This window comes from Euleptes europaea, chromosome 9, assembly GCF_029931775.1.
Source record: "Euleptes europaea isolate rEulEur1 chromosome 9, rEulEur1.hap1, whole genome shotgun sequence".
Lineage (NCBI taxonomy): Eukaryota > Metazoa > Chordata > Lepidosauria > Squamata > Sphaerodactylidae > Euleptes > Euleptes europaea.
The window spans coordinates 48,292,214-48,318,932 of NC_079320.1; the positions used below are offsets into that span (position 1 = coordinate 48,292,214).

Genomic DNA, 26,719 nt, shown 5'->3' on the forward strand with positions numbered 1-26,719 from the left:
AAATAAGTAGATTTGATCATTAGGGGCCTCTTACAATCATTAGTCAGGTCTGAAATCATTAATTTTTGTCTCAAATTAGCATCAGTTAAGGCATTTTAGTCGACCATTTTAACTGCTGACACTGATATGAGAGGCAAAGCTGAATGTCAGAGATCTGGAGCTCTGATAACAGAGGGCTTTTATAATCAATATCACCCTGTATGCAAATGAGCATAGCTAACTGATGTCTCTTCTGGTACACTGGTAATGACATTCTTCTTTTGCCTAGTACTAAGGGAATGATTCATAGTGTTTTACAGCTGCAATTGCTGAATAGTCTTTACTGTACTACTCATTACAAAACTTCCATCTGGTGTAACAAATGCTTACTGATGATCATGGCAACGTCACTCCTAAAAGTGTCCCTGTTACTGTTTGGAAGGCAATGCTGTGATGTGTCTGAGAGTATTTTTGGTAAAAGACTGGAGCTCGAATTCATTTCTACTATATTCTATTGAAATTAATCTTCACCTCATGAGCACTGTTTGAACATTACAGTTTTAAACACTTTTAAGATGTATAGTCGTGAAACCAGAATTTGTATTAACCGGTACCAGATTTAATTGCTCTATTAAATTATTTGACTATTGTTTCTTGCTTCACAAATTTGTATATTAGAACATATTTTTGAGATTCCTTGCATGCAGGTTTAATTTTAAATGGGCATCAGAGAAGGTAGAACCTACTTAACTCTTTCTTTAGTGGCCTGAACTTAGCTCCAGTTGCAAGACTTCGTACCACTTGGGAAAAACTTCCAAGCAAATATGAGAAATTGTTTCAAGATCTTCAGGATTTATTTGATCCATCGAGGAACATGGCAAAATACCGCAATGTCTTGAACAGCCAAAACCTACAGCCCCCAATTATTCCACTGTTCCCTGTAATCAAAAAGGACCTAACATTTCTTCATGAAGGTAAGTTTTTAAAAAATTACACAAATGATTTATTATTTTTTAAATTTCTGGCTAGTGGCAGATGATGCACTGATTTGTACCTAACTCTTACCAATGCAGGCAACGATTCCAAAGTGGAAGGTTTGGTAAACTTTGAGAAACTACGAATGATTGCAAAAGAGATTCGCCATGTGGGCCGAATGGCTTCTGTTAACATGGATCCTGCTTTAATGTTCAGGACTAGGTGAGGTTGCTTTGATTTTAACAGAAATTTATTTGAAAGCTGTAAGTGTGTGTGTATATATATATATATATATATATATATAGTTATACTGAAATTATTTTTTTACTACCAACAGAGGTTAGTGTGCTTTGCACTCAATCTAAGCATGAGCCTTACAGTTGAGATGTCAATTCATATAAAAAGGTAAAGGTAATCCCCTGTGTAAGCACCGGGTCATTACTGACCCATGGGGTGACAACACATCACAACATTTACTAGGCAGACTATGTTTATGGGGTGGTTTGCCATTGCCTTCCCTAGTTGTCTATATTTTACTCCCAGCAAGCTGAGTGCTTATTTTACTGACCTCGGAAGGATGGAAAGGTGAGTCAACCTTAAGCTGGCTACCTAAAACCAATTTCTGTCATGATCGAACTCAGGTCATGATCAGAGCTTTGACTGCAATACTGCAGCTTACCACTCAGCGCTGTGGGGCTCACTTCAATTCATATAGCAGCATCTTATTTAATGACCATGTATTACTAGATGCATCAATTGGAAAGTAAGCAGTAGTCTTTTCAACTATTTTAGTGCTATTTTGTAGCATATATGTTCACATTTTCATACAATGCTATATCAGGCTTCCAAATGCATTTGACAAATGGGAGGTGACACCTAATTTCATACAGTCACAATTCAGCTGCCCGTTGTTCAGTACCACATGCACCCTGCCTTTTTGTGGTACTGTATTTTTTGCTGAGTAGGAGAGAAGGCAGCATGGTACAGCCTGATCTCGTCAGATCTTGGAAGCTAAGCAAGGTCAGCCCTGGTTAGTATTTGGATGGGAGACTACCAAGGAATACCATAGTTGCTATGCAGAGGAAGGCACTGGCAAACCGCCTCTGTTAGTCTCTTGCCATGAAAACCCCATAAGGGGTCGCCATAAGTCAGCTGCGACTTGACGGCACTTTACGCACACATTTTTTGCTGAGGTTTGCCAGCTTCAGCCTCATGGCACAATAATGCTGTCACGAGCAATTGAGCAGCTGTATTTTGCCTTTTTTTATTACTGCTGCAGTTTAACTGCTCCATTCATGAAGAACACTCTTGTCTCATTACACATATGGTGCTAACACAAATTAGGTGTATATCACCTTTGTACTTAAAGCTGTTGCAGGGATTTGGTGAAGACACTTGCTTCTAGGAATTATTGCCATTCTTCTTTTTCAAAAGCAGCATGAAGGCCTGGCATTGAAAGTATTTCAGTGAAACTTTAGTACTTTAGAAGGTAGGGTAATGCGCATGCTGTCTGGAATGCACCAGGCTTTCAAATTGTTGAGATTTAACTAATCCAGGTAGCACATATTCATTCTTATTAATCATGTCTGTTAGTTGATATGACTTAATTTTATAAAATGTTAACCCATAAAAGCTGCAGTAGATTTATAAATTACTCCCTTTTTCGTAATTTAATAAAGGATAATGAATTTTGTATTTTAAAATCAGTTTGGACATCTAAAAATATTCAACGGGTCGGTGTTTTGGGTAATGCATGCTAAAGCAAAGTATATTATATGAAACCTGAGAAGCAAGGAAGTCACAGAAACATTATTATTGCAAATTGTATAACACCTGTATAAACTAAAGGTGTAAGTAAGTAAATGTGTATGTAGCTTAGCATGTAGTTTTTCATTTGATTTCATTTGTACTCTCTGTGGAGTTCCTGTAATAAGGCTATTGTGGGCTTTCTTGTACTGCTTGTCCTTATCTTTTCTTTCTGAGCTTATAATCTTTCTCTGTCTCTTCCTTAAATCCATGCTACAATATTCATGGCTCTCACTTGCAGGAAGAAGAAGTGGAGAAGCTTGGGGTAAGTGGTTGCAGAGAAAACATACAGACAAGCATTCTTTTCTGGACATCTGCATTGTTTCCTCTTGCTTCCCTTAATTTTCTGGTGCTCTGGCATTCCCCCCCCCTTTGTTAACCTATTTGTTCTTGCATCACATTTAATCCAGTACTGCCTTTGCTTGAGGACAGCAATCCAAGAGCTGTGAAACTTTACAGAAAAGCAAGTGATGAGACGCCATAGTTTCATCTAGTAGTCCCAAAATTGCCATTCTCAGTGGGAATAGTGTTCAAAATGGATGGTGGTTCAGATAAAAAAAAGAAATAAATTGATGTCTGCTATGTAAATTAATAGAACTGTCTAACGCCACATATTGTATAAGTTTATCTATGATGCTTTTTACAGCTCAACTAACTAAATTTTCTTTCTACAAACCAGCCTCCATTTTATGCTGTTAACAAATTTGAAGCAAAATAGCTGTCATACATAAATACATCCAAATTTGCATGCTGTTTTCCTATTAACTAATAGAACGTTTTATTTAACATGACATCCTATTTAGCTGGGTTAATGTGGGGAGGTAATGCAAATACAGAGGGCTTTTGGGGTACATTACAAATAAAGGCAAGCACCGGGTCATTACTGACCCATGGGGTGACGTCACATCCCGACGTTTACTAGGCTGACTTTGTTTATGGAATGGTTTGCCATTGCCTTCCTCAGTCATCTGCACTTTACCCCCAACAAGCTGGATACTAATTTTACCAACCTCGTAAGGATGGAAGGCTGAGTCAACCTTGAGCCAGCTACCTGAAACCAACTTCTTTCGGGATTGACTTCAGGTCGTGAACAGAGCTTGGACTGCAGTACTGCAGCTTACCACTCTGCGCCAAGGGGCTGCTTGTTATAAAACATTTTAACATGCACCCGCAGGAAGTATACCTTGAGTTCTACTTGCTACATTTTGAAGCTCAGCTTCAATGATGCTTTGAACACCTTTATTGGTCAGGTAAACTTTGTTGCATGAGCCTTTTTTTTAATGCCCCAGCCTTTTTAGCATTTACAGTGGGACAGTTGGCGTGGCCATTTTTTCAGTGATGAAGTAGAATTGCATATTTGGAGCAGAATAACTCACATGAACTTACTTTAATGACTATATATGCACCGATACAATTGAATTAAGAGTGGTCTTGATTCTTAACTTTCTCTGTATTTTAGCTGTTTGACTTCCTTGAATGAGGCATGTAAGCTTTGACCATAGACTGGCATCATGCAGGCCTTTGCATGTTTCAAGTTCATTGGAAGATACTGTGATAAGCCAAGTTACACATTTATCATCTTGTCTTGCTTCACCCCAGGTCTCTCAGTCAAGGTAGTACAAACACGGCAGTGCTTGATGTTGCACAAACAGGTGGACACAAAAAGCGGGTCCGTCGCAGCTCTTTTCTTAATGCCAAAAAACTATATGAAGATGCTCAGATGGCTCGCAAAGTCAAGCAGTATCTGTCTAATTTGGACCTGGAAATGGATGAAGAGAGTCTCCAGGCACTGTCTCTGCAATGTGAACCAGCCAGCAATACATGTGAGCATTTTCTTATTTGTTTGTTTTTAAATTTGTATCCGCTCTATCCCAGCCAAAGCTGGGATCAGAGTGCCTCATGTCATAGAAACATCGGTTTCAATACAGTAATAAGCATGCAAAATATAATTTACAATTAAAATCATAATTCCACAAATTCCATAAACTCTAAAATCCAGATGGCACCCAGTTCATGGACACACAGGTCAGCAGCCAGCCTGGAGAAGAGAGAAAAAAGAGAGATATTATAGGGGAAAATACCTGTAACACTTTGTCTCCCTTTTCTGTTCTATGTAATAATAAAGCTATCCAGCATTCCATGGTTTAGAAATCCATAAAGCAGTGTGGCAGAAGTTGAAAGTGCTGCTGTTTATTTCTGCTCTTTCTTCCAAATTGCTAATCTGTTTTTTGAGGTGGAGGAGTTATCCAGTGTAATAATTGCTGTAGTTCAACTTGTTCTGAGATGACAAGATTATCACCTGATCAGATCATTGTGGAAACATTAAGAGGGACTTTTAAGAAACTTAAATAGGATAGATGTTGTCTTATATTGATTTTCATAAAATTATACTGTACAAAAGTTGCACGAATGAGGTGAACCTTGCAAGCTATAATGTGAATAAAGGTTTCTTTGTTGGTAGTACATTGTAATCACCCACATCCTGAGTTATATTTGATGTTGGAGCTCAATGCCAATGAAGAATGTATCCACTCTCCTCCCCACCCCCCAAGATTTTGTTCTTAGCTTTTGACTTGTTTCTGACGTGGAAGCAGGCAGATTAGCAGTTATCCAGGACACACCACCAGATCTCCTTGCTTTATAGAAAACAGTGTTGTTTAATTTACAGTGCACAGATAAAAGACAAACCGTCACGTACACTTCTCTCCACCAAACTTCCCAACACAGAGTTTCAGTTACATAGGCATATATACAGAACTCCACCTGAAACCAATAAGGCCACCTGCAGACCTGGCCACAGTATTACATCATCCTTACTGCTTCAAACCGGTTAGTTGCAGTTCACCCTAGAACCTGCAAGGCTATTGCTGCCTCTTGCATCCTAGATGCCTCTGATCTGACAGCTACCTGTCAGCTGTCTCTGTCAGATTATTATGGGCAACTTGTTACTCTGACAGTTTCCCTCCCAGAATTCTGGACCATGTCCCACATAACCCTTATCTGCACATTCAAATGGCGTAGTATGAACATAGATACAGGACAACAGAAGGCATGCAACAGTTGAGAAGCAGTGAAAGCTCTGTGTGCTCCCCTCATAAAGATTAACTATCCTTCTAGGGGCAGAAATGCTTCTTGGATTTAAGAGCTGTATATGTCTACTGCTTGCCCACCTTGTCCTTAAAAACATTACACTCATTCTAAAAGAGAAAATAATTCAGAGGAACTTTTTCAGCACTCCCCAAATTTCCATTTTTTTCATCGGAAAGATTTTTTTTAAAGGCTTTGGAAAACAGAAAAAATCCAGTGGTTTCCTGAACTTTTGGGGCCTTCACATCTCGACATTGTTGGGAAAAATAGCCAAATGATGGGACCAATAAATTCTGAGTTTAAATCAGCAAAGTCTTTAGAAGTGACTCAAATTTTATTTTTAATCTTGCCTGTGTTTTAATAATCAGGAGTTCCAGAAATAGTCTTGACTGTAATTTTAATATATTAATTTTTTTATTTTTTTTATTTTTTTTGCTGAAGTACCCAAGACTCCAGGGGACAAACGATCTGGAAAGCCTGAAACATCTCCTGTTGCACATAGGTCAGGTATACAGCAGAAGGTACAGCAGCAGCAGCACAAAGCAAACCAGGCATTGCAGGTTCCTGCTGTATCTCTTTATCCTTCTCGTAAGAAAGTACCAGTCAAGGACCTCCCCCCCTTTGGTAAGTGATGTGTGAGATTCCATTTTGTTAAAAGAAAAAAGAAAAAGAAAGAAAACTTTCATATTATTAAATACTAAAAAAAGGTTTATTCAAGCAGCTGTAAACAAAAATCCTGGGATGTTTATTCCTGGGGTAAGGGGCTTACATGTTCATCTGTACTGGTTGGGTGGTATAATGGAGAGAGGGATAGGAGTTACATTATCCTTTTTGCCTCTTGTGCAAGTGGAGATCTGCTCATCGAAGAGAAAGAAAGTGATTTCACCCCCTTCCGCCTCCTCACTCTACCTACCCATTCAGTGTGGCCATTAATGTACCCATCCTCCATGAATCTGTCTAACTCCCTTTTAAAACCATTTATGTTCATGGCTCCATCACGCCCCCATCACCACTGGAACTATCTGTTCTCTTCTGCTGATGTGGCCATTGATCCCTGAAGGGTGGTGGTGGTGGATACATCTTACTCTAGTGTCTCAGCTGTGACCATTCTGCCTTGGGTGACTCTGCTAGAAGTTTAGCCTCTTGATAGATTCTATGCCCCTTACGGTATTGCTCTAAGCTTTGCTGACACACACGTTATGGTGTGCGTCCAAGAGGGAGCCATGAATACACATGGTGGTTAGGGTGGTTACTGGAATATACGAGAGAATTTCAGAAGAAAATCAACCTGCGTTTCATATATTACAGCAAAGCTTTTAACAGTGTGGATCATGAAAAACTATAGTTGGTTTTAAAGGAAATGCGTGTACCACAGCATCTGATTGTTTTGATGCACAACCTGTATTCTGGACAAGAGGCTACTGGTAGGACAGAATATGGAGAAACAGAATGGTTTCCAGTTGGCAAAAGTGTCAGACAAAGATGTATTTTATCTCCCTATCTGTTCAATCTGTATGCAGAACATATAAGGAAAGCTGCATATAAGGAACATATAAGGAAAGCTGCATTAGATTTAGATGAGAGTGGAGTGAAAATTGGTGGAAGGGACATTAACAGGTTGAAATATGCAAATGAGATCACATTACTAGTAGAAATCAGTGAAGACTTGAAACGACAACTGATGAAGATTAAAACAGAAAGTGCCAAACAGGATTACAGCTGAACATCAAGAAGTCAAAAGAAATGATTACAAGGGAATTTCAAGGTTGACGATAAAGAAATTGAAATTGTTCAAGATTTTCTATTCCTTGGCCCCCTGATCAATTAAAAAGGAGACAGCAGCCAAGAAATCAGAAGAAGATTTCTTGGGAAGGGCAACCATGAAGAAGCTACAAAATTCTTAAATGTATGGATGTGTTGCTGGTGACCAAGATCAAGTTAATTCATGCCATAATAGCCCCCATTACTATGTACAGGTGTGAAAGTTAGACAATGAAGAAAGCGTACAGGAAGAAAGTAGATTCCTTTGAAATGTGGTATTGTAGGAGAGTTTTATGGATACTATGGACCGCCAAAAAGACAAATAACTGGGTTCTAGATCAAATCAAGCCTGAACTCTCCCTAGAAGCTAAAATGACTAAACTGAGGCTATTGTACTTTGGTCACATTCTGAGAGGACAAGAGTCACTGGAAAAAACAATGCTAGGAAACGTTGAAGACAGCAAGAAAAGAGGAAGACCCTTCAAGAGATGAATTGATTCAATAAAGGAAGCCCCGGCCCTCAAGTACATTGTGTATCTCTTGGTTCACTAGGTCGGGGACCAGACAGTTTGCCACACAGCCAAGACACTTATTGTATAGCCTTAGTCACAACCTCCCCTACCTCACAAAATTGTGAGTATAAATGAGAGGGAGTAATTATGTTTGCTGCCCTGAACTTCAAGGAAGGTATGATTAAAAATGTAACAATAGTGATTTCAGTGTTATGTATGATGACTGCGTCTTTTTAAACACATCTTCTACAAAGTGGAAAAGGTATGTGTGCATTTTGTTAACGAGAAGCCCTATTTTCTTTCATTAAAGGCATAAACTCCCCACAAGCTTTAAAGAAAATTCTTTCACTTTCTGAAGAGGGAAGTTTAGATCGTCATAAGAAACAAGCCGAGGACACGATTTCAAATGCTTCTTCACAACTATCTTCTCCTCCCACGTCACCACAGGGCTCTCCAAGAAAAGGTATATAAACACTTTTAGAAATTTGTTTTCTCTCCCTGTGTCTTCTCTGCACATTCATGGCTGGCAATAACAACTGTTTGCTACTTTAACCAAGTTAAGATACTAGTTATGTAGTCAAGCCACAGTATAACTTCTCATCTTCAGTCCAGTCCCACAGGACATGTATATGTGCATTTGACTACTTTAACTATGACTTCCTTGGTGCAGCTCTAATATTGAAATCATAGTTAAAAGCTCTCTTCAAATAATTGTGTCATATTCTGGTTTATGGTTCATCAGTCAGGTGTAACCCACTCAAGTGTTATGTTGGGGGAGGGAAGGACCGGTATGCCTCACTCTTTCCTAGAAGTGTGAAATGTAGAAACTTTCACAAAATAGGAATTAAAAGTTTGTGTGTTTAGGGAGAAAATGTTCCCTTGTTCTCATATAATATTTCTAGGTGGATTCCATTTTTTAAAATTTGTTTTTTATTTTTGAATGTATACCCCACTCTCTATCCCAGCCAAAGCCCAGCACCCTTAGTTAGATCCAGATATATCCGGTCATATAAGATGGTAACACACTTCATTATCTGCCAACTCATAGAAAAGATTAAAATCCCCAGAAATGCAAACACTGGCTTATTAAAGCATTTCCTAACAGCACACTTTTATCACATTTGGGAGGGGCTGCAGCTCAATGGTAGAGCATCTGCTTAGTATGTAGAAGGTCCCAGGTTCAATCCCCGGTATCTCCAGTTAAAGGGACAAGGCAGGTAGGTAAAGGTAAAGGTCCCCTGTGCAAGCACCTGGTCATTCCTGACCCATGGGGTGACGTCACATCCCGACATTTCCAAGGCAGACTTTGTTTGCGGGGTGGTTTGCCAGTACCTTCCCCAACTAGGCAGGTAGGTGATGTGAAAGACCTCTGCCTGAGACCCTGGAGAGCCGCTGCTGGTCTGAGTAGACAGTACTGACTTTGATGGACCAATTCAGTATAAGGCAGGTTCATGTGTTCATTCTGAGTATGCAGGCAAGCCCTTACTTCCCCAAACTGGGAGAGAGAGAAAGTCATCATAACAGTGTCCATATATTTGTGCCATTGGGTTGCAGTGAACAGAAGGTTGGCTTATGGCAACAAAATAGTATTCCATCATATCATGAACACATGGAGGTGGTTTATACTCAAGTCTCAGACCGTTGGTTATCCAAGCCAGGATTTACTCTGGCATTGGCTTTCTGGGGACTCAGGTAGAAGTCTTTCACATCACCTACTACCTAATCTGTTTAATTGGATTGACCCTGGAACCTTTTCCTTACCAAGTAGATGTTGAACCACTGAGCAGTGGCCCCGTCTGTTTTTCCATTTCCATTCTCCCAGAGGTGTATTTGTTGCCGCATAGTTTGAATAAGCTGTAGAGAACAGTGCCTAAATGTAACAAGACTTGAGCCTCTTGAGAAGAGAGCATGTTGCAGTTTCTTCCCATGATGATATTACCGGAGCTTCTGGAAGAGATGATTGTATCAGGACAGGAGCTATAATGTCACACCTCTGTTTTGTATTTGTGGCTTATAAGAAAACAACGCTTTAGCAGTTCCCATGTTGTGAATTTAATACGAGAAAGAGCCCCTGAAGTCCATGGAGATAGTTCCAAATGCTTTGCCCTTTGCTGAAAGAATTTTTTAAAAATGGATAAATACCAAGCTAAGTGTATTGGATTTCTTGTGAGTTTGTCAAAGGTTGGACAATAGTTTGAGTTCGATAAATTGGTCTCAAATATACGTGACTATCAAATATTTATTCTGGTTAAACAGAACTAGAAATAGTTCTGTTTAGCCAGCATAAATATTTGATAGTCAGGTATATTTGCTTTCCTCTACTTCTCTGAATATTCCTTCTGTGTAGGAAAAAGAAAACTCAAGATGGCATCTTGTGTAATGGTGCATGGTGGTGAAAATGGATACACAAATACTTGCATGTACAATGAATGGGGCAAGGGAGAACTTTCACACTTATTCATCCACATGCATTTAGAACTCATGCATCTTGTTATGAGTGTGCAGGTTCTCTGTTGGCATATTAAATTGGAAACCTAAAAGATGTGAGTTGTTTGCTGCTTCTGGTTACTTGGGAAACATCTTATGAACTGCACTTCCATGCATGTGTGAGTGTTTTTGTTATAACTGTAAGATTTCCTCAGTATGTTATTATGAGTAGAGAAATGGTGTAGGAGGGAGGATGTTTAACCCATTTTCCACCTCAGATCTCCCCACTACTGCTGTCCTCTCAGAAGCTGCTTTTCTTAAACACCCACCCCCGGCCACCAATTGGAATACAATTACAAACAGTTGTGTAATTTGCCCTTAAAATGCAGATAGTCTTATAGGTGGGTAAAACTATAAGATACTGAATATTATTTTAGTGGTGTAGAATTAGTTGGATGTATAGAAGGTTTCCAAGGAGTTGAGGGAAACTGCAGTGACTCATACATAGAGACAAAGAAAAAGCAAAGGCAGAAATTGCTCAACACCTACGCTAACAGTACAATCCTGTACCAAGTTACTATTTCTAAGCCCACCAAAAGTAATTTATTTAGACTGGCATAACTCTGCTTAGAATTGCATTGTGAAAGAGTGTGGGAGTAGTCAGTATATTTGCGGTTTGCTTTGAAGTCAAGCCTGTAGTACAAATCTTTTCATGCATTTAGACTGCTATAGCATCAGCAAGTAGGTAGTTATGAGAATATCAGTAATATTCAGAGATATGGGGCACATTACTTTGGCTGTGGCTAAATTTCTGGTGGCAGTGGCTTCTATTCAGAGGGTGGAAATAGTGGGATATTTGTAAGATTGGTTATGTCCAAGATTGCTGGGTCAATAGAGATTGCTAAAGAAAGAACGATGGGGTGCACAGAATTTTCCAAACTGCCTTTTTTCTGCTTCTAAATATTCATTGTTTCATAAAACAATGCCATTGCCAGGTAAGAATGGCAGTTTCAAAGTTATTATGTACATTTATGTTTTATGGATTTATAAACCCAGGTGAAGTGTGTGTAAGAGCACAAATACATATTATCTTAATTTTTGTACAGGTATTCTGATAAAAATAATTTCCTCATAAAGTTCTGAATGTGTTTTAATATAACTACCACACTTGATTTTTTTCCTCCTGAATCTTTGGTTTAAGCATTTGTTGCTATGGAGACATGAAATTAACACCGTTTTTTAAAAAAAAGTTGTTTACAGAATATGTCAAAATAAACGTGCCAATATGATCTTTTTCTGATTATGAGATCAGGCAATTTTCTATCCCAATTCATATTTTCCCAGGAAACCCATATCCTTGTTAACATCTAGTGCTTTAAGATATTGAAGAAGGTCAGAAGGGACAGAACCCCCTAACTTATAGAAACAATCCCATTTTAGAATAATGGGGCATCTTCTGTTAGTAGTAAGGTTATCTTAGTGTTTCCTTGAGGCATCATGCCCTGGTTTCTTGACCAAATGCTTACAAAATTAGGTCACGCCCATGGCAGCACTGCCCATTTCCTCTGTGAGTAAATTCAGTATTGCTAAAGCTTGTGTCAAATGCTCCACATTTATTAATTTTATATTGTGTAGTTTCCGTTTTCCCTGATACAAAGGACTAGGATATGGTTCACATTCAGAATTTCTTCTACCAATATATCTGGAGATATCTGTGGCCAGGTGTGTACATGATTATTTAGAAATGCAACCCTAGCTATTTGGCCACTGTTCCTTTTATTGTGGCAAGGTAGTTTTTTTAGTGGCCATGACTGTTGTCTTGATCACTTGCGGCTTTGTCCACACAACACTTTCCTCAGTTCAAATTGCTGTGCTATGGACAGCTGGGATACTTTTTCATGGAACTCATTTGGACATTGTGACAGCCCAGTAGTACTGAAGATTGCTAAAGATGTAACAACAAGTAGAAATGTAACTTGGGACTTCAGCACTTAAAACTTCGTCAAATGAACATTTTTCTTTCTTTCTCTCAAACGCCCAGTCTTAAGAAGCAGACACTGTTATGCTCCATTGTACCTTTTGGCCTCACAATAAGAAGTTAAAATCAAAAAGTAACCATTTGCAAGAGCTCCTTTATTTTGAATTTTTACCTCAGTATTAAAGGTTTACTGTGGAAATCTTCAGATTGATTTAAGCGACTCTGTTCCTTGTGCAGGCTATACTCTGGCTCCCAGTGGTACGGTGGATAACTTTTCAGACTCTGGCCACAGTGAAATTTCTTCCAGATCTAGCATTGTCAGCAATTCTTCATTTGACTCCATGCCAGTTTCAGTACATGATGAAAGGAGACAGAGGCACTCTGTCAGCATTGTGGAGACTAACCTTGGAGTGGGAAGGATTGACAGAAGAGCCATGATTGAACCAGATCAGTACAGCCTAGGGTAGGAACCAATTACCTGCATTTTACATTTATTTGGTTATTTTTCTTTTGAGAACAGGCTTCATTTGGGTTTACTGGTATGAGTAGGGAGTTTCATGGTGTCACTTTAGTGAAGCTTACCTTTCAGTGAAAAGTGAAACACTACATCCCTTGACCTCCATGACGGTAGCATGGTAGTAATATATGTTATGATGGTTTTATGACTTATGGTTGTTGTAGTACTTACATTTAATTTACTAACAAACAGCCAAATATGGGCTGTGGATGCAGCTCACCTGATTCAAGCTGGGGCCAGTTGAAAGAATAATTTAGAGGCATCTGCTAGATTTCAGAATTAATCTATACTTCTATCTGACTCATTTCCAGTCAAATTCCTGCCACCAGTCCCTTTTCCAAGCTTTCTAAATTGAGGTGGGCAGCTGGGGCAGTTTTGCCTCTGGTTTTAGATCTGGGCATTGCCTGTCTGTGCACTGCAGCATTAGGCATATTGGGAAGCATGAGAAATGTAAGGAAAGTCCTGTTCTCAAATAAATGGAATAGAATGCAGTTTGCTTACCACTGTTCCATGCAGTTAAATTAGCAGTGATAGTGGTGAGATACAGCATATTCCCAAGTCTCTTAGATTCATTTTCCCCCCTTACTAATGCCTGCAAGGAATTTTGATACTGTGTTTCATTTGTTTCACAGCACGTTATCAGTTTCATTAGAGGTCTGCTCAGCAACTACTGACTTTTGGGTGGCGGGCACTGATGTATTTACAGGAAACTGAAATTGAACAAGCAGCTACTTTGTAAATATGTTGTATATGGAGAGGAATGCTACAGCTTTTTTGTGCATTGATGGGGGAGGTGGAAACGGTAGAAACAAAATTCACCTTCCATTTGTGGTCGTAATGAATCTAAGAGACTTGGGAATATCACCACCACAGTTCCTTTGATATGCAGTTTGCCAATGGCTATACTGTTCATCTTAACTTCTTTCATTGCTGTGTCTTTTAGCTCCTATGCACCACTGACAGAGAACAGAGGCTTGTATGCTGGGGCAACTATGCTTTCTTCTCCCAGTACAGAGGAGCTGTCACAGGATCAGGGAGATCGCGCATCGCTTGATGCAGCAGATAGTGGCCGTGGCAGTTGGACTTCTTGCTCAAGTGGTTCCCATGACAACATACAGACAATACAGCACCAGCGAAGTTGGGAGACTCTTCCTTTTGGACATGCTCATTTCGATAGTTCAGGCGATGGGGCAGGACTGTGGGCCTCAGGGAGCCACATGGACCCGATGATGTTCTCCGATCATGGCACAAAGTATGGCAGGCAGAGTCAAGGTAGGGAGGGCCTTGATCAAGCACAGTCCAGAGCAAGCTGGGCATCCTCCACAGGCTACTGGGGAGAGGACTCTGAAGGTGATACAGGTACCATAAAACGGCGGGGTGGGAAGGATGTATCAATTGAAGCTGAAACCAGTAGCATAACATCTATAACAGCAGAGGATTCAAAGCAAATTCCCATGCCAGCTCATATAGCTCTGACAACAAGTAATGCAAAGGGTCTTATTGGTAAGTTTAACTTTGTTTACCACCAAGTATCCTACATATTTGTTGTAAATCTGAATTTACTTTACAAATATTTTTCTTTTTGTCTTCTTTTTTTTTTTAAAAAAAAGCAAAACAAATCATACCCTTGCGTCATGTTTTGCTTTTTCAGTAAAGCCTTTTGTCCTGTGAAAAGTGATGGGTCCTATTGTAGATGTTTTAGTTAAAAAAACAAAACCTTCTTGACCTTGCCATGGTCACACACCTTAGTTAACACTGGGTCTTTTATTCCAGCTTATTTTACGTGCTTGGGTCACCTTTTTTTTATTTGCATGGGCTCCTATTTTTTCTTACATGGGCTCCTATTTTTGTTCTCTGTCAGCAATACCAATAGATGTTCAGAAATCCTCTACCATCAGAGATAAATACAAGTTATTTATCTCACGTTTCTTTTCCACCTTAATGACTAGCATAGATCTGGATATGTCTGTGGTTACCAGCATGTGAATATTTTTATGTTAGTGGTCAGGGGATTAAAGGGTTGGAGTACCTTTTACTACAGGATGTGTTAAACCAGTTTAGAATACTAATAATTCCTTTAGTTACATTGCACCTTTTCCAGATATTTTTCACTTCATAGATACTGGCGAATAGATAGTTAGAGAGTGACAAGTGGAGATCCACAAATTGTAGTAGAGCTGTGCGGAATACAGGAAGGTTTCCTCATAAGCACTGCAGAGCCACTTTGGGGTCACAAGGACCAGTGATTCAGCAGTGGCCCAGATCTTGTTCATTCTCTGCAGCAATCGCTTATATGCATAAACCAAAGTAATTTCCGTTATTTCACTCTTCAGAGTAATTTCAATTACTTCACTCACCAACTCCTCAGGCAACTTGATTGGAAAGACAATATAAACCTTTTTTAAAGTAAATGTATAACTCTGCATAAGGAATTAGTAAAAACCAGAGTACTCAAGAAACAGTTATGTTTTAATTTCAGTCTTACTTTTTGATTGTATTGTTTTAATTGGGACTGCACTTGGAGAATTTGATAAAATAGAAATTAGCTAAAATTATTGCAACAGGAAAGCAAGAGTTTAGCAATATGCTGTAATACTACCGCATATATGGTTTTAATATAATCTGTTTTACAAAGTAGTTTAGTATGCAAGCTGAGTTAGTGCTATTTGCATTTTCTTCTGTTTTTCCCCTAGAACATGAAAGCAAAGTCATGTGTTGTCTACACTGTGCATTTTTAATCAACTGTATTCTTTAGACATCTAAAGGATTCTGGTTGTCATCCTCTGCATGCACAATTTTAAGTCTTATCACTAGCTGATTTCTCTAATTATCTCATAATTTATCATGTGCCTGTAGACACAAGACAGCCAGAATTATGCACCTCTAGATCTCATTGATTTGAGTATGAGAACTTCAACACATGTTTGGCTCTTCCTTTGAAATCAGTGACATGTACCTGCTCTAATCTTTGGCCAGATAGTATACATACTTTGTTATTTTATGCCACACTATTTTAAAGTCTGCACTTTATCTGAAGCATATCAGAGTTACCTGAATTATGTCAATATAGCCAAAATCCATGGATTCCTAGTGTTTGTTACAAATATGTGTAAATGATCACCACCAATGATATTGCATTGTTTTACTGCAGCTCGAAAAGAGGGCCGCTATCGTGAACCTCCACCAACCCCACCTGGTTATGTAGGAATACCTATTGCTGACTTTACAGAAGGAGTTTCCCATCCAGCCCGAAAACCTCCAGATTACAACGTAGCACTTCAGAGGTCTAGGATGGTGGCACGGTCAAGTGAAGCCTCTGGGACTTCGACTTCACAACAGCAATCACAGGGTCATTCGTCTAGCAGACCTGTTAACAAACCTCAGTGGCACAAACCAAATGAGTCAGACCCACATCTTGCTCACTATCAGCCTCAAGGGTTTTCCACAGAGGAGGATGGTAAACAGCTTATCACATTTTCTGAATGATATATAAAGGATTCGTTTCCAAAGAGCTTTTTGTATCCAGAAGAGTTTTCACATATCTCAAAAAGGCTCTGAGCTCAAAAGTATTTCTGTTTTGCTGCCTAATGATTTCTTGTGAAATAACAGCTGTTGAGATTAGCTATTTTGTGACAAACGTGCAGCCCTGACTTAATTTTGAAAAATATCATGCCAAGAAAATAGCAGTTATTTCTATCCAGCTGTACCTGGAAAATTTCAGGGAGCTATTAGCAACCTTTGAAGGATATGATAACTTTCTGTAAGTGCTGAAAGCTCATACCTCATTTTGGGTCTTTGTTTGATATGGTGTCTAGCTTTGCTTTTAGATGGCACTTCCACAGGCACAATTCGCTAGGTGTGTTTTTGTGGTGTAAAACCCGAGAGAGGTCTGTGTTTTATGCCTAAACTGCTGTAAAGTCCGCACGCTCTCTGAAGCATGGGCAAAGCTCCCAGGGGTGGTACTGAGCCAAGTATAGGGATATTTAATATTTGTGACAAGTATAAATTAGAACCTTACTGAATTAATGTAAAGGAGAAATAATCAGATTTGCTTCAATTAACCTGCAGATGACAGTGCATATTTTAAGATCAAATGTTTGTGTTATTCTAAGAGAAAAGTCAGGGGGATTTTTTAAAGGTTTTGTCATTTAATGGAAACAAAATGAGAATATTGACCGGATAAATTAGCTACTTATTTTCAAAGAGCCTGAAATGTATTTCCCTCCTGTCCTATTATGTTTGCAGAAGACGAACAAGTTTCTGCCGTTTAAGAACTGGGGCGTTCTGGATCCTGGGTGAGCTAACATAAAGGAGAGCACAAGACGACGCCCCCCCGTACAGGAGCCTTGGAACTCTAATGAAAGGATGGTGGACCTGTTTGCCTCCTTCCCTGCCTTAAAGCAGCATGGGGCTTCTTCTCCCCCTCCTCCCCCCACTCTTATTCCCCTTGCATGTGAAATACTGTGAAGAAATCGCCCTGGCACTTTTCAAACTGCGTTGCTTGAAATGCACAGTGCAGCATTCTCCCAGCTCCCACTGTCGCTGTCTGCCACATTACACAGTATCATTCCAAATCCCAAGATCAATGCATCATGACTGCACTCCCCCCCCCCCCGCCCCAAAGCCTGGAAGCATTTAAAAAAAAAATCTTCCTTGGATCTTAATTGTAGTTGTAGCACTTCACCTCTTTTGGGATAATGAGATCAACTAGTTGGCAAGCTACATTTTGCCTTTTACCTACTAAGAGATCCACGTTGAAATTCTTCAAGTACTCTGTGCTTGTTTGCTTGTTTACATTGCCTTTGTTGCTACTCTATATGTTGTGTTCAGAGGGGGAAAGTTACATCTGAATAATTACAGTATTATTTTGTACTTTTAACAAGGGTTGCCAGCCTGGACTACTTTTTAAAAAAAGAATATATATATATATGTATGTAGTGTGTGGCTAAGCAAAGATGGCATGGTTTATAGGGAGGATAAAGCCTTTCATTTACCTTGAGCTTCATTTTTAGTGTTCCACTCAAAGCACAGCTGATAAATTTTAGAATTGCTGGTGTTTCTTATTTGCATCTGTAATAATGGAGAGCTGTTGAGTCTTGCAAGTAAACAGTGAAGAAAGAGGATGTTTTGTGTCCATTTCCTGTGCCTTGAGGAAGACAGGACGGTGAGCAAAAACATTTGTCCCATTCAGATGACAAATGGCAAACTTACCTTTTACATAAACTATTTTCCCCTTTTTACCGTCCCACTGCAAACTAATAGTAACGATAGTTATTACACAGAAATTACCTGGATAACACTACTGCCAAGGCAATTTGGATGCTAATGCCCTCTCTTAATCCTGATCTAATGATCTCCTTTTTATTGGTTTAGCATTAGGCAATAAAGATGCCACTAAATAAAGAGAAATAATCAGTATAGCTCAACCAGACTTTAGTGTGATAATATTTACAATGGTTCATGGGTTTTAAGGAACACTGCATGTGTAGAGAAGGCCAATGGATAGCAATCATCTGCTCACAGCTGCTATTAGCCCTTGAGTGACTGAATGACACTCTTCTCCCCCACCCCCTTTCTATTTTTGTGTTGGTTTTGCACAGACTCCGGAAAAGTGAAGGCTGCCAATCCAAGTAGTACTCAAATGTGAGGAACTGCTGGTCTTGGATTTTTTCATTGAACTCAGCTGATCATATTGATCAGTAGATAAACGTAAATAGCTTCAACTTTTAAAGATCAAATTGCAGTGTTTTTTCACTGTATTGAACAATGTCAGTGCTTTATTTAATTATTCTCTTTCTCCTGTAATCATTGCTTTTTGTCTATTTGCTTATATATCACTTTGTCAATTATGCATTTGTAATTTTACATGTAATATGCATTTGCCAGTTTCATTATATAGTCTATGGACCTCATGTGCATATAGCAAGACAGAAGAAACATAGCTCTATCACAAGTTGCACAAATGTTATATAGGCATTTAAGTAATTGTAGACCATAGGACTGCTAATCTCAGTTCACTCTGTGATGTCAAGTGCAGAATGTACGACTAACTGGTGATTTCCTCATACTTTTGATACTACTTGTACCTGTATGTCTTTTAGAAAGACATTGGTGGAGTCTGTATCCCTTTTGTATTTTTAATACAATAATTGTACATATTGGTTATATATTTTTGTTGAAAATGGTAGAAATGTACTATGTTTATGCTTCTATCCAGTTTGTATGAAGCTGGAATATAAATAAATATAACATTAATGATCCATGTGTTGCATTTTTACAATCTTTAGTGTTTGTTTAAATATGGTGGTATTGTATATGTGAGAGCCAAATGTGTAGCTATTCAGCTTCATGTGCTTCTACTGGAGGCATTAAAGCATTCAAAATATAAGGAAGTTTTATAAATGAATGAAAATATTATCCATGTTCTATTCAAACATTTCATACGGAGCAAGGGAAGAAAGGAAAGAAATAAACATACAGCCTCCTTTCCCTACACTCTGAACTTATCCTAAATGATGTTTAATTAGGAAAGGTTAGCTTTACTTGAAGTTGCAGTAGTTTAAAGTTCATAATTACAGTTCTCATGGTTGGGACTTCTCCATAGTCCCCTACTGCATGGACAAGGTGTACTCTCTATGTAATTAGGCTCCCTGGTCAGAGGCCATAGAAATGAGAACTTCTTCCCAATGTCCTGAGTTTAAATAATCTTTGTCTTCCTCCCTCCATCCCTTTGAGATGAGCTTATGTCCCTTCACTCCCAAAGGAAGAGTTTTTCCCCCTTCTGGTTTTCCTGATAAATTGGGGCAGATTCTAGAAGGAAAATGTAAATTGACTAGCTGGAACCAGTTTCTCAGAGAATCCTCCTGTTTGGTGGACCTGCTGGGAAAGACTTTTAAATTGGAGTCCCCTTGCTGCAAACGATCGACTACAACATACTGGTTTGATTCATTTTGATTGTTATGGTTAGCTAGGTTTTCCTCCAGTTTCCTTTTCCCCTGGGGGCTTTAGGAAGGGAACACTGCAGAAACAGAAGGGCTCAGGTGTCCAAAACTGTCTACCTCTCATTTTCTCTTAGGGAAGTGCGTGTGAGAGACTGTCAGGGAGAAAGAAAGGTGTGTGAGAGTCTGGGGTATGTTTGTCATGTGGGCCTCTACTGCTGCTAGCCAGTGCTTGCTGTGGTATTTTGCCATGAGGTCTGTTTGGCTTATTTGGCCATCATAGATTAATATGTACTTATTGAAGTTTAATATCATCTATTGTCAGCTCACATGCATGACATTAGCTAGGATTTAAAGATCCATGATACCAAGAAGACTCATGACTTGTTTTTCTCCATTAGCAGCCCCTCCTCACCACTCAGTTGTGAAAAACTGAGAGGAATATCAGAAACTGTTCAAAAGAAGCCCATTGCTCGGATTTCAGCAGCTTTTCTGTATTCTTTCTAAATACTTTTCAGTGGGGTGATTCAGACAATCAGGGTGAGTTATTATCAAGTGATAAAATAAGCATGTGAGCATCAGCCTTAAGAAGAATCTTAACAGTAAGATGTCCGTTCTCTACTGCTTTGGGGTGAGGGAGTCATAACCAATGGGAAGACTCCTGGTGGCAGACTCCACCAGACTTTTGCTGACTTTTGCTGACTTGTAGTGGGAGGGGTTTCTCCTTCAGTCTCCCAGTTTTGGCACTATCTGGCTTGCAGACAGATGGGTGTTAATGGTGCTCATTTAAAGCACAGTGACTTCTTTCTCCACACTGTTTTTTCCCCCCTATCTACCCCCTTTCTGCCTTTCTTGAGTGCCTATTCTCTTGAATACTGATTTATTGCTGAGATGGGTACAGATAGGGTGCATAATGGTCTGCTCAGAAAGCTGGTTAAATCACCTTAGGGTGACACAATGGGGATTGTCCAGCCAGGCCCACCTTAGGGCTAGGAGGAAAGTTCAGCAGCCAACCACGTTCCTGCCCAAGCTTGACATACAAGATGGATCCCAAAAACTCTCTGAGAGGCATCCATTTTGTGGGGAGCAGTGTCTTGCTCTTATGCCAGTGTGGCACCCCTTTGCCGGAGGAATGGTCTGACTGCTTACAGTATGATGGTTCCCCAGCCTCCCAGATTTATGAAATGTATATGGATGTATTCTTACCCAGCCTGGAAAGCTGAGGAATTGAAAAACCCTTTGTTAGTATATGTCTGAGTATGGCACACATGAGACTGATATGAATTCTCAACGCATAAACTGTTTTATATTACCCTTATGGGGAAACGGTCAAGTCAGCCAATCTAGGAGGTTTCAGGTTTAAATCTGGCAGGTGAAAAGGCAAATTTAATGAGGGAAACTTCATATAACTATATACAATAGATAGTTTGTCACAAGAAAGTAGCTGTTTTGTTCTACTAACAAGTGTTTGAAACGAGATCATTTGGCTGCCATTCCTTAGATAAACAGGCATAAGCTTATTTGGCACAAAATTTCTAAAGTTTGTGGAGGCAGGAACATACAGGTTCCATTTTTCCTTCTTTAACACTTGTTAGGGATCACCCCCTTTTCTTTGGAGCTATTTCCCTTAGGGAAGGACTACCTGTTTCACTTCACTATCTCAGGAACCTCCTCTATCCTACACTACTCTCCTTCACTCCCAAGCTGCCAACCTCTAACTGCCACTCTCCACTGCCACTTTCCCAGGTCAACAGTAGAATTTTAGAATTTTAAAAAAGGTAAACGTAGTCCCCTGTGCAAGCACTGGGTCATTACTGACCCATGGGGTAATGTCACATCCCAACATTTCCTAGGCAGACTATGTTTTACGGGGTGGTTTGCCATTTAGAATTTTAACATCCTGTCAATTAGGGTTCTCAGACCAGTATAAGGCATTAGTAGTTAGCTGTCCGTCTCATTTCTGGACCAGTCTGGGAAACTAAGAGAGAAGGCCTCCCATTAGGAGTCAATGAAAGATAAGCAACCCTACCTGCCGCCAGGGCAGAGGTTCTTCCAGTTGGTTGAGATTTCCCCAGCCTAAGACCACTGAAAAAAAGAACTTTACAATAAGTAAATAAACTTTCTATTTTTATATCATTACATGTATCTCCTTAGAGTTTAAACCAAAGGGCTCAGTTTTTCCTGTGGTGTAAGAATATATGATACAGCTACTTGTCTTTTAATTATGCAAGCATTCAACATTTATTCAATTACGAAGTGCAAGGGGTATTAGAAGACATTTAATTAGTGAGAGTGGAAGGAATAGGGTTTGACCTGCATCTTGGAGGTAGAGTGGTTATGTCTTTCCCTACTGAGAACTGCTGTCTTGCTTTGCTTCTGTCACTTGAACAGTGCATTTCAGCTTTGCACTCCTGGTTCAAGTGAAACAGCAGGCAGCCTCACAGACCCCCACTGACAAATGTGCAAAAAGCAGTGTGATGTGCATGCTCTCACTGCACAGTTGGGAGGGAAAATACTTAGGAAATCTCTGGTACTGGAGAGCTAAACAAGTACTCAGCTTACAGGCCTGAGTGGGGCTGAATGATTAAAGTAGAGTGATATATGCAAGATATCAGTTGTTCTTCAGCTTGTGCTTATAGAGTAGCAACAGCCTAAAGAAGTGATGCAAGGCAAGTAAACAAGTTGTTTTTATGAGGTACTGTAGGAATGGGTTGGAACTGCTATTTTTCCTCAAACCAGTCATGTGTAAATTGTATACTATTGTACTTAGGGTGCAGATCTAATTATTATTAGCCTGTTTCATATGCATTGTATTGCAGTACACCATCAAAGCCTGACTCTGTGGAAATGTATGTGTTTTGTCAAGGTTAATATATACCGTTTCCATATATACATGCACGTCTGAGCTTGTATCCTTTAATAGACTTTAAAAGACTCTTCATTTGGTGAAGGTCACTTTCCTTCAACTATGAAATATGCTTTTTCAAATGAAGTACGTCAGTATCTAAAAACTGTGGAGTTTGATGGCCTGAATCAATACACACTTTGCAGTCTGCCAAAATGAATGTGTGCTTGATAGATACTGGCCTCAGGGGTTGTTTTTGTTGTTGTTCTTTTTTTTGGTGATGTTTAAATGCTGCAACAGCTGCTTAGTCAGGACAAAATTCTTCAGACTTCCATGTGAAATGAAATATCTTTATATTATCTTAGGCTCCCTTTCTGATAGCCTTAATATTCTTTTGACAGATCGCATAGGATTATGAATTGTTCTTTACCCAAAATGGTATTCCTGGGAGAGACCAACACCATGCATCTTCATTTGGAATGGTCTCAAGTAATGTAATTTCCCCCTGACCCTGAAAATAGCTCCTATTGTTTCTGAACTCATTCCAAAATGTTAACTGTCATGCTCCCAGTAGCATTAGTGCAGGGGTGGGGAACCTTTTTTCTGCTAAGGGCCATTTGGATATTTATAACATCATTCGCAGGCCATACAAAATTATCAACTTAAAATTAGCCTGCTATATTTGGTCAAACATTTAGCCAAGAGGCACGACCGGAGATGGCTCTGAGTGTCTGCCATGTACAGTTACTCCCTTTTGAGCTCTGTCGTCCCCAGCTGGGCCCAAGAGATTCAGGCAGGGCAGCAAACACAAGATGGAGTGAGTGACAAGTGACTCGGGGCTTGTAGGCAAAGGAGCCCGGTCCAGTAATTCCCCGATCTGGCACTTTCCCACCCTACGCGTCTTTTGCAGGACTTAGAGGGGAAAGAACCAGAAGGGAGAGGGGGTACTGACCAAGCCCCAAGCAGGCAGCTGCCCAGATGACCACCCTGTGCAGGGAAGCAGACAGGCATCCAACCGGTGGTGCACTTGGCCACCTGGTGGCACAGGATGGTCTGTTGCACCAGCCAGGCGTAGGCATCCAGCCGCATGCCGGAGTTTCTCCTGCTCTGCATGGTCGGGGCCGGATTCTACAGCTGGCTCCTGCTACCTCTGCCTGCAGGGATGAAATGAGGACACACTGGCTAAGAACTCGCCCCCGCGCATTCTGGCCCTGCCCCCTTTAACCCCTCCATTGTCGCCACTTCCGCCCCCAGCCCTCTTGTAGTACAGAGGGAATACATTTCTCCACGGCCCGGGTGGGAAAGAGTTAACTCAGTTTCTTGGGCGGTCGTAGCAGCTCCATAGCTAACAACTCTTCTGCAAGGGGGAAAGAAGGTTCCTTTTCTCGGCAAAACAAACTCACATCGGCCTTGAATAGAGGCTATTCCTGTCTGCGGGAAGGGGCGGATCACCAGTCTTAGATCCTTCTGAGCTAGAGATCTGCCAGGACCCACAAAGGGCCAGACCAAATGATTTTGCGGGCCTTACGTTCCCCACCCCTGCATTAGTCTGACGTTCCCCACCCCTGCATTAGTGGGAGCATGACAGTGTTAAAATTTCTTGCAAAGCTCCCAGTACCTGTTAACCGCAGATCTCCCTGTATTCTTAAGAGGTACACAGAGACTCTCATGCTGAATCAAACTGGTAATAACAATTAAGTGCAAAATTTCTCCCTGAGAAAAACCACCGTCACACCTCTTCATCAGGGGCTTGTTTTATGACTTCATGGGATCTTCCCACCCTTAGGCCAAAATGAGTGACCACTGTTTGTGGAACAATAACCTTACATATTATTCCCCTCAAAGAACATCCCTCACAATATAGACCTGCCAGGTTAACTAATCAAGTCTTCAACTAGCAGGACAACTTCATCTCCTTGTCCCTTGAAAACCTTGCTCCCACCACTGACAGGAAAAGGCATTGACTCGGGATAAATAAAGCCCTTTTTAGCACAGCATTTTAGGTTGAGTTTTATTCCAGGACCGTTTCTCCACCACCACGATGCTTGAAGAGATTCTGTTTCACCTCAGGATTGTCCCTTCACTGTTGTGATGCTAGACAATGCTCACACTTCAGGATCAGGCAATGTATGAACCTCTCTTTCTCTCATGCTCCCTTGCTTTATCTCTCTTGCCCTGCCATTTTTGCGCTCAGCTCAGTTCCCCTACACATTTATCTTCTTGCTTTCTCCCAATCCTTCTCCTTCCATCCAGGCTAACAATGTATTATTCTCCCTTTTCCTTTCACTCCTTTCCAGCTCCTGGGCATTGTGCCACTTCTCTCACCTTCCCTCTCCTCCTAGCCTCATTTGGCAAGCCCCACAAACTCCATTCTGTATCCACTTAAAGCCTGATATGTCCCTCCCCAATCCCAGGCTAGCCTAATCTCATCAGATCTCAGAAGCTAAGCAGGATCAGCCCTGGTTAGTATTTGGATGGGAGATCACCAAGGAATACCAGGGTTGCTGTGCAGAGGAAGGCACTGGCAAACCACCTCTGTTAGTCTCTTGCCATGAAACCCCCCCCCCCAAAAAGGGGTCGCCATAAGTCGGCTGCGACTTGACGGCACTTTACACACACAATCGCAATATCTTCTCTCCTTTCCCCCCTCTATTTTTGGGGACACCACACATACATCCATGGTTGGGCTCCTCTTGGACTAGCTTTAGGTGGACACATCAAGCCTAAAGTGACCACTTCCACTAGGAGCTGTTTAAATTGTGTTTTTATTGCATCTTCCAATTTTGTGTATTGTATTAAATTTTATAATCTGCCTTCCCTTGCTTTTTTTTATCAGTGCTCGAGAAAGATCAAATTAGCTCAGTGTAAAGATTTCTCTCTACTCCTCTCTTTCATATTTCCCTCAAATATCACTGTAAGTATGCATCTGTATTTAAACAGACTTAGGATCCCATATCAGGGTGGGGAGGTGCACGTGTAAAGGTCACACATATGTAAACCACCACCCCTGGTAGCTCGTAGGTGTAACAATCCCATGCATTTCCTCTTGTGCATCTTTTAACTTTTATGGATCTTCACTGTACAGTAAATCTGCTTTGCCTTCTTCCTATCTCAGTACCAAGGAAAATAGAAAGGATATTCAGATTGTATGAGCAATTAAAATATTTCTAGTACGGATGCAGAAAACTTCATCTGTGCATGCTTACTGATTTTCATAATCTTGCTTTCTTTTTTGATGTGACTAAATGTGTTACGTTTTTGTGCATCTTTTCTGGCCTCTGTTGTCCTGATAGTAAGACTGACTCACATTTTAACTGTAGCTGATGGGGCCTTTTAAATGTTACCATAGTCACCTGGAAGCCACTTTTCCATAAGGGCTTCCACATGGCTGCAGTAATATTTATATTTCGATGAACAATCAGAAAGATAAGACAAGGATTATAAAATAAGAACAAATAACATGGAAGAATTTATTAAGGTTTGTAATTAACATTTTAAATTAGTCAATATTTGGAGAGAACTTCATTATATGGAAAATGATTATATGTATTTTTCTCATGTCAGGAATTCTTCAAGAATTGATCTTTTCTTAGTGTCTAAAGCAATTAACAAAAATGTTAGGAGTACTGAAATAGCTCCAGCAACTTACACAGAATACTCTCCAATCTTGATGAAAATAATAATGGAAAATGTGAATAGGAAAATGGAATTAAAGTTTAATAATTTATTCTTACAGAACAAAGTAATAGTTCCTAAATTACATTCTGAGATTAGACATTTTTTCCTGACAAATACATATCATAACATCTCAGAACCAACAGTTCTTGAGCCTAGTAGAGCTTATATAAGAGATGTACTTATAGGCTTATCATATTTTATTAATAATAGTGACAG

General features: G+C 40.0%; 1 protein-coding gene across 6 annotated transcripts in view; it reads left to right on the forward strand.

The window, feature by feature from the left end:
• RAPGEF2 (Rap guanine nucleotide exchange factor 2) overlaps nucleotides 1-19,300 on the forward strand; it is a 172,376-nt gene extending 153,076 nt beyond the window's left edge. For 3 of the 6 annotated variants that reach the window (XM_056855237.1, XM_056855242.1, XM_056855241.1), the window contains 10 exons: nucleotides 742-953; nucleotides 1,053-1,176; nucleotides 3,002-3,025; nucleotides 4,360-4,583; nucleotides 6,289-6,471; nucleotides 8,431-8,583; nucleotides 12,763-12,988; nucleotides 13,986-14,545; nucleotides 16,194-16,499; nucleotides 17,288-17,643. In XM_056855237.1, the coding sequence (XP_056711215.1) occupies nucleotides 742-953; nucleotides 1,053-1,176; nucleotides 3,002-3,025; nucleotides 4,360-4,583; nucleotides 6,289-6,471; nucleotides 8,431-8,583; nucleotides 12,763-12,988; nucleotides 13,986-14,545; nucleotides 16,194-16,499; nucleotides 17,288-17,313 (2,038 nt within the window). In that variant the 3' untranslated portion in view covers nucleotides 17,314-17,643. Of the gene's footprint in view, nucleotides 1-741; nucleotides 954-1,052; nucleotides 1,177-3,001; nucleotides 3,026-4,359; nucleotides 4,584-6,288; nucleotides 6,472-8,430; nucleotides 8,584-12,762; nucleotides 12,989-13,985; nucleotides 14,546-16,193; nucleotides 16,500-17,287; nucleotides 17,644-18,642 lie in introns of those variants that run through there. The other 3 variants (XM_056855236.1, XM_056855239.1, XM_056855238.1) reach the window with 3 other exon arrangements.
• Nucleotides 19,301-26,719: the final 7,419 nt, after the last annotated feature.